General features: G+C 46.9%; 1 protein-coding gene across 1 annotated transcript; it reads left to right on the top strand.

The window, feature by feature from the left end:
• The first annotated feature begins 221 nt into the window (after nt 1-221).
• Nucleotides 222-602, top strand: LOC138356128 (gastrula zinc finger protein XlCGF8.2DB-like). The gene has a single exon (XM_069311875.1). It carries the CDS (start codon nt 222-224, stop codon nt 600-602), a length of 381 nt encoding a protein of 126 aa, XP_069167976.1.
• Nucleotides 603-8,348: the final 7,746 nt, after the last annotated feature.

Consider the following 8,348-nt stretch of genomic DNA (forward strand, 5'->3'; position numbering starts at 1 on the left):
AGAAGACTCACCAGTGTCCAGAGTGTGGGAAGAGGTTCAGTCAGCTTGGAAGTATGAAGACTCACATGTAAGTGCATTCGGGTGAAAAACCTCATAAGTGTCCAGAGTGTGGGAAGAGGTTCAGTCGTCTTGGACATATGAAGACTCACATGTTAGTGCATTCTGGTGAAAAACTTCATAAGTGTCCAGAGTGTGGGAAGAGGTTCAGTCTGGTTGGAAATATGAAGCTTCACATGTTAGTGCATTCGGGTGAAAAACCTCATAAGTGTCCAGAGTGTGGGATGAGGTTGAGACACCTTGGAAATATGAAGACTCACATGTTAGGGCATTCGGGTAAAAAACCTCATAAGTGTCCAGAGTGTGGGAAGAGGTTCAGTCAGGTTAGATATATGAAGACTCACATGATGATGCACAATGATGAAAGACCTTTTGAATGTGATGATTGTGGCAGAAGGTTTAGAGATCGTCGCTCTATAATGCATCACATGTTAGTACATACAGAAGAAAGGCCTTTTGAGTGTGATAAATGTGGCAGATTATTTAAATCACGTAAAGGTATAAAAGCACACATGTTAGTGCATTTGAATGATAAACCTTCATGAGTGTCGAGAGTTTTAAAAGAGATTCGGTCATCTTTGTAGTATGAAAACTCACAAGACGGTGCATTTGGGTGATAGGTTAAACATTTTGAGTGTGAGAGATAAATCAGAAAATGTTTTAAGTATAATGTATATTAAAGCACATATTAGTTCATTAACTTATAATACCATTTTTCCAATTTTAAAATTGTTAGAAATTGTAAACTTTATCAGGAAAATATCTTGCACTCTCCATAGCTGCAACCATTATTTTATTATATATTTTTATACTGTTTTAGCTTACCCAATTCCATATACTGTATTCAAAAACATGGTGTTGCTACTTTACATCAACTTGTTTCTCACTCTCCAACCCCTGCCCTGTTTTCCTTTCTGTTGTCATGATCGTGTTTGTACAACTGGTACCAATTTTCTTCGTTTATATCTGTGTACCTCATAGCTTCCATTCCATTTTCTTCTTTGCCACAGAAGAAACGTGGCAATGTTCCACAGCCACAGTGCTGGCATTGGCAGTGCCATCACTGCCACCACATTTGAAGGCTTGAAAGCAAGCCAAAAGCACTCTAGTTGATTGTTAACTTTTAACTGTGGTTTTATATATATACTATTGTACTATTTTTATGAAATACTGGTATTAAAGTAATTTTTGTTATTTTGCTTAATGACTGAGATATATAAATTATTAACAAATATATATTAGACTGGAATTTATTTCAGCTAAACCTCTTCATTTATATTTGCATCAGATTTTTTAGTAGTCTGGCCTATCTACAGTAGTTAAAGTGATCTAACCCTTGCATTATTGTGTGCCTTAAGATAGATTCTGATAAAAGACTAACCTTAGTTGAGTACTCATATTAGCCTAACTAGCATTTATAATTTTCTGAGTTGGAAATATATATTACTCGAGCCCAACGATGTATAGTAATATATATTACTCGGCTGTTAAATAATATTTGCCAGGCTGACGTATTTATGTTTAGCAGTTATATTATCCTGACTGGCAATTATATTATCCTGACGTTGGCAATTATATTATCTTGCCTGGCAATTGTATTAATCAGACTTGCAATTACTAGGTATATTATATGTATCCAGACTAATAATTACATTAACTTGTCTATCAATTATACTATCCTGACTGTGAATTATGTGAGCATGACTCCGGCAATTATATTAGCCTGAATCCGACAATTATAATAGCCTGACTGACAATTATATTATCTTAACCTTCAATAATATTATACTGATTTGCAATTATATTACATATATGCTGACTGATAATTGCATTAACTTGACTGGCAATTATATTAGCCTGACACTGGCAGTTACATTAGCGTGCTGGTAAATATATTATCCTGAATGACAATAATATTATCCTGACACAATTATATTAGAATACTGGCAATTATATTATCTTATCTGACAATAATACTATTAGCCTGACTGCCACTTGTATTAACCCATTTTATAAAGTGGCATTTTTCATTTATAGTATATTACCATGACTATAATTTATAATATTTTTTGGAGTATGTCATTGAATATAGTTAGCCTAGGCTTAATTACTGCTAGTATTTACATCAGTTGTCTATATTTCCATTATTCTCAATATCTTTGATTAATAAGTATATCTAACTATAAATTAGTGTAATGATTTTTAATTTGTAGATATAAGCCTAAATTTAATCATTGCATAATTGGTATGTATGATTATTATAGGCCTGTTTTACCAGGTATAGGAGTAGCCTTTATGGCAGGGGTGGCCAAACTTGCTTACTGTAAGAGCTGCAAATGATAAACCTCATATGTTTGAGAGCTGCAGGAGAACCATTTGAGAGCCACAGCTTCCTTACTGAATAATGTCAACAGTGTCTGCTGGCAATTTATTGATGATTTTCAATCATTTAATTTATTTTTCCTTAAGTCTGATTTAGGTGGATAATGATATGAAAAGTTTTTGTGATTAGGTTCATTCTGGCATTTCAAGTTCCTGGCTTTGTAATGACTGAATGGCACTTGGCAAACAAGACACAAATGTTTACCTCCTTTAACTGTGAATGCAAACTTTGTTCCACAAGCATTGGAACTTTTTATATAGTCATGCATTTCTTGCCCTGGATTCGGGTAGAAACTTATAGAATATTCACATTCTCAAGAATTTTTTACTAGCCGCATATTAAAGGTCAAAGAGCTGCAGTTTTTGCCATTCTGTGGCCAAACCACAGCTTGTAATTTGTCACCCCCTCCCCGCTCAGCTCGTTGTTGCCGTGTGGGGGCTTAGTGGGCGGCTGCCGGAGTGTGATGCTCCTTGGGACAGTCCTCTGTCCTTCTCTAGCCTTGTGCTCCTGCTGCCGTCCTCTCCAATTCTGCTGGGCACCTTTTCCTTTTCCTTCTGTTTCGTTTTTCTCCCCCCTCTTCTCCTATCTGCTTGCCGTTTCCTGCCGACCTTTTGCTTGTTCTGGTTCTTCCCTTGGACTTCTTCTATTTTGACGCCCGGGTGCTTGAGGAGGCATACTCTTGCACCCGTAGAACTGTAGTACCCGACGTCGAGAGCGAGGGGAACCTTTTATTGTCAATCCCCCTTTCGTCACTGAACCCGATCTCGACGGACTGTCGGTTTCTTAAGGTGGCGTTTGTGGGGCGTATACTCACGACGCACCCCTAGGAGGCCCTGGCAAGATCGGCGATAGCTTCTTGTTGGGTGTCCTGCCTCTAATTGTGGCTCCATGGTGGGTGTGGGGGCACATTCGTGAATGAATTTTCTTTTTCGTAATGATGATGACCCTTGTTTCGGCTGTTTCTGCTTTACCTTCTCAGGCTCGTGGGGTGGGCGACCAAGCCCCCCGAGTCAGTCCGTGTTGGTAGAACAGGCTCTGTAGCCTCCGCTGCATTGGGCCCCGACCTTGCTCCTCCTTTGGCCTCTCTGACTCCTTCCCCTGGCTCCCCTCCCTCTTCTGTGGTTGGGTTGAGCCCCAAGCCCCCAGTGGTGACTACCTCGTCCCCTGGCGTGGCTCCTTCTCTAGTTGTAACTACTCTCTTTTAACCCCTCTCTCTTTGGGGGTTCTCACCGCCGTCCTCGTCACGGCCGCCCTCGCTCGATTCCTTCCAGTTCTGCTACCTATCAAGCCTTGTTTGGTCCCGCTTCGTGGGCCAAATATTTTGATCTCCTCCCTCTTGATTCTGCGCCTCCTGACGATTTCTCCCTCCATCGACATCTCGTTGATTCCGTGGATGCCTCCATTACTTTCAACCCCACTCGTCTCGGTACACGTGTCGTTGCTGCTCCTTCTCAGGATGCTGCTTCCCGCTTGGCTGCCTTATCCTGCCTTGGCGAGACCCCTGTTCGGGTCTCGAAGAACGCTCAGTTGAATGCCAGTGTTGGCACTATTCTGCTCCCGCCCCATGTTGCGACCGGTGTTCGGGACCTGCGCGACTGCCATGACGATATTCGACATATCCTTGCTGCCCAGGGCCATTCTATTCTCCAGGTGGACACGTTTACTCGTCCCCCTCGTGGTAGTCGCCGTCAACCCCTCCGGGTTGTGAAGATTACCTTTGATGGAAGGACCCTTCCACCCTCTGTCATTCTTGCTGGTGCCAGGTGCTCTGTCCAGGAGTATATTCCTTCTCCCTGGCTCTGTAACAAGTGCTGGAGGTTTGGGCATGGTGCCCTCCGCTGCTCTGGGACTGACTGTCTCTGTCCTTTGTGTGGTGGCGAAGGTCACTCTAAGTCGGAGTGCACTTCTCCCCAGGCTCGTTGCCTCAACTGCGGTGAGGCCCATCCTACCTTCTCCCGTGCGTGTGTCCATTACAAGCTTGAGGCAGCCGTCCTCAACTTGAAGCACCGGGAGCGTTTATCTTTTCCTGAGGCGAGACGCCAGGTTCGCCGGCACCCGCCTTATGCTAATATCTCTTATGCTCTTGTGTTGCGCTCTTCCTCTCCTCGTCCTTCCCGCCTTCCTCAGACTCACAACCGTTTCCGGGCCTTGGACCCTGATACGCCCACTGCCCCCTCCACTGTTCCTTTGGGTTCTCTCCCGAAGGATCCACCTCCTGGTCCTCTGTCTGGGGTTCCCCTTCTTTCTACCCGGTCTGTCGTATCTCCTGTATCTTCTTCCTCGTCTCCTTCCCATCCTTCCCCTCCGTCTCTTGACTCTCCTCGCCGCCTGTCGGTGCGGGCTGATGTCCATCGCTCTCCAAACGGCCGTCATGTGTGCTCTCGTTTGGCTTCTCCTGCTGAGACGCTAGAATCCATTGCCCAGTATGTGGTTGCTGGGACACCTGTCTCTTTAAGTCAGAAGCGTAAGCCTGGCTCCTCTCCTTCCTCCTCCCCGGCGGGTAAGAAGGTTTCGCTTTCTTCCTCGGCCCCTGCTTCTGCCTCTCTCGCTCCGTCTCCCATTTCGGTGGTTGCGCCCCCTGTTCCTGCTATGGAGGTTTCTTTAGCCCCCACTTCCGTCTCGGTTGCTGCCCTTGCTGAAGTTCGCTCCCCTCTTTCTACCCCCCTATTCCTGCTGCTGTCCTTGACTGCTCCTCTCCGTTGTCTCCTCCTCTTCCTCCTCTTCCTCCTCCTCCTCCTCCTCCTCCTCCTCCTCCTCCTCCAGCTCCTCCTCCTCCTCCTCTGGACCCCCGCCCTCCCACCTCTGATCTGTTCTCCCGTTTCCTTCCCTCGGTCTTTGCTCAGTTTACCCATGCCCCCTAACCCTAACTTTGCTGACCTTGATCCCGACCCTGATATTCTTTAACGTTCTCTGTTGCTCTTTCGCCTTTGTTTCTTCCTTGTTCTCTGTTTTTGTCCTTTCTCTTCTCGTCGTTGTCCATTCTTCAATGGAACGTTCGAGGTTATTACGCCAATTTCCTCGAACTCCAACTTCTGATTTCGCGGTTTTCGCCCCTTTGTGTCTGTCTCCAGGAGCCGATGCTTGGTGCTCGTCCTGGTCATTTTCGTGGCTACTCCTTTCTCTCCCCCCCCCAGCCGTTGATGGGGCTTCTAATTCTTCTGCTCTCTTGATTCGTACTGATGTTCCCTTTGTTCCTTTACTTTTTCCTTCGCCTCTCCATTGTTCTGCTGCTCGTATCTTTGTGGGGAAATGGTACACAGTTTGTTCCATTTATCTCTCCCCGAGTGTCCCGCTTTCTCTTCCTGATATGAAACACCTCCTTGACTCCTTGCCGGAGCCTGTGCTCCTGCTGGGTGACTTCAATTGTCGTCATTCTCTTTGGGGTGACGTTCTGACGAATACCCGGGGTCGCCTTCTTGAGCCATTTCTCCTCTCTTCTTCCCTGTCTCTTCCGAGTTCTGGTGAGCCCACTCATTTGGACTCTCGGACTCGCAACCGTTCTTGTCTTGATCTTTCTCTCTGCTCTTCTTCTCTTTACTTAGATTTCACGTGGCAGGCTCTTGATGACCTCCATGGAAGTGATCATTTCCCCATCCTTGTTTCCTTTTTCTCTTTTTGCCCTTTCCTCTCTTTCCCTAGGTGGCAGTTTGCTAAGGCGGACTGGACCCTATTTACCCTCAGTGCTACTCTCTCTCTGACCTCTCCCTTCTGCCTCTCTCTCGCGCTCTCCTCCTTTTTCATGACACTGTCTTCAACGCTGCCCTCCGCTCTATCCCTCGCTCTTCCTCTCGGGGTCCACGGAAGTGCGTTCCCTGGTGGAATGCGGACTGTGCTCGGGCTGTCCGCTGTAAGCGTGCAGCCTGGAAGAGGCACCGCCGTAGGCAGACGACCGATTCTTTTCTTTTCTTTCGGAAAGCGAGTGCGGTGGCCCGTAGGGCCATCCGTACGGCTAAACGTGAATGTTGGGCAACTTATGTCTCGACAATTACGTCCGAAACTCCTCTGGCCCAGATCTGGAAGCGTATCCGCAAGATAGCGGGTAAGTTCGTTCCCGATGTTTCACTGGTCCTTCACCTCCATGATACTCTTGTGGCGGACCCGTTGCAGGTCGCTTCCGTACTGGGTTCCCACTTTTCTTCTGTTAGCTCTGGTATTCATCTTCCCCAATCTTTTCTTCTTCGTAAACCTGTCCTTGAGTCTCGTCCTTTAGATTTCTGCACTCATCTTCAGCTTCCCTATAATGATCCCTTCTCTCTCTCTGAACTTCGTTCTGCCCTGGCCCTCTGTGGTTCTACGGCGGCGGGCTCCGATGGTGTTCATTATGAGATGCTTCGCCGTCTTCCTCCGTGCACGTCTCAGTATTTACCGAGTCTGTATAATCGGATCTGGGAGTCATCAGTCCCTGAGGACTGGCTTGATGCCGTTGTCCTCCCTGTTCGTAAACCAGGGTCTCTGGGTACTTCCCCTAAGGACTTTCGCCCTATTGCTCTCACAAGTTGTGTCTGCAAACTCTTTGAACGTATGGTTAACGTTCGTCTGATGTGGTTCCTGGAACACCATCACCTCCTCTCCCCTTCTCAATTTGGTTTCCGCAAGTGCCGCAGCACGACAGATGTCCTGGTGAACTTGGAGGTCTATATTCGTACTGCTTTTGCTGCGAAGACCTCCGTTGTTGCCGTCCTTTTTGACCTGGAAAAGGCTTAGGACACCACTTGGCGATATCATGTTTTATCTCAACTTCATTCTTTTGGCCTTCGTGGTCATCTCCCTCTTTCTCCGCAGCTTCCTCTCCCGTCGTTCCTTTCGGGTGCGCCTTGGTACCGCTCTCTCTGCCTCTTTTCAGCAATACAAAGGTGTGCCCCAGGGTAGTGTTCTGAGCACTACTCTTTTTCTGGTTGCCCTCAATGGTCTTCTTTCCTCTCTTCCTTCTGGTGTCTTCTCCGCTCTCTATGTTGATGATCTTACTCTTTGCTGTCAGGGTGATGATTCGCCTCTCCTTCAGCGCCGGCTTCAACTTGCAATTGATGCCGTGTCGTCTTGGGCCACCGATCATGGCTTCAAGTTCTCTACTTCTAAGACTTGTGCCATGACTTTTACGCGGAAATGGGTTGTTCTTCGTCCCTCTTTGTCACTTTATAGTCATCCCCTTGAATACAAAGATTCCGCAAAGCTTTTGGGGTTATTCCTTGACACTCGTTTGTCTTGGTCTCCCCATATCTCTTACCTCTGTGTTGAGTGCTGTAAGGCCCTTACCCTCCTTCGGGTCTTGTCCCATACTTCTTGGGGGGCAGATAGGCGCACTCTCCTTGCTTTACATTCCTCTCTCGTCCTGTCTAAGCTCGATTATGGTTGCCATGCTTACTCGTCTGCTTCTCCTTCTACTCTTCGCCGTCTTGATGCTTTGCACCATACTGGGTTGCGCCTCAGTTCTGGTGCCTTTCGTTCGACTCCCATCCTTAGCTTGTATGTTGACACTGGCTTCCTGTCTCTCCAGGACCGCAGTGATCGCTACTGTCTTCGCTATCTTGCGCGGTCCTTGCAACATCCTTCCTCTCGCCTCTGTCGTGCTTTAACTTTTACCCCTCCTGTGGTTCCTGTTCCTCTTCACCACCTCCCTCTTTCTGTCCGGTTATCTCGCCTACAGGATTCTCTCTCCGTTCGTATTTCTGATGTTTCTCCTCCTGTTGTTCCTTCTTAGCCCCCGTGGAGGGTCCCTCTTCCGCGGTTTTGTACTTCCTTGACCCGTATCACTAAAGCTTTTACCCCTCCTACGGTTCTAAAACGCCTTTTCCTCGAGCACTTTTCTTCTCACTCCCGCTCCGTTTCTGTCTTCACCGATGGGTCTAAGTCAGCGGACGGTGTTGGCTACTCTGTTGTTTTTCCTGATCGCACTTATATGTGTCGCTTG

This window comes from Procambarus clarkii, chromosome 6 (assembly GCF_040958095.1).
Source record: "Procambarus clarkii isolate CNS0578487 chromosome 6, FALCON_Pclarkii_2.0, whole genome shotgun sequence".
In the NCBI taxonomy this organism is placed as follows: Eukaryota; Metazoa; Arthropoda; class Malacostraca; order Decapoda; family Cambaridae; genus Procambarus; species Procambarus clarkii.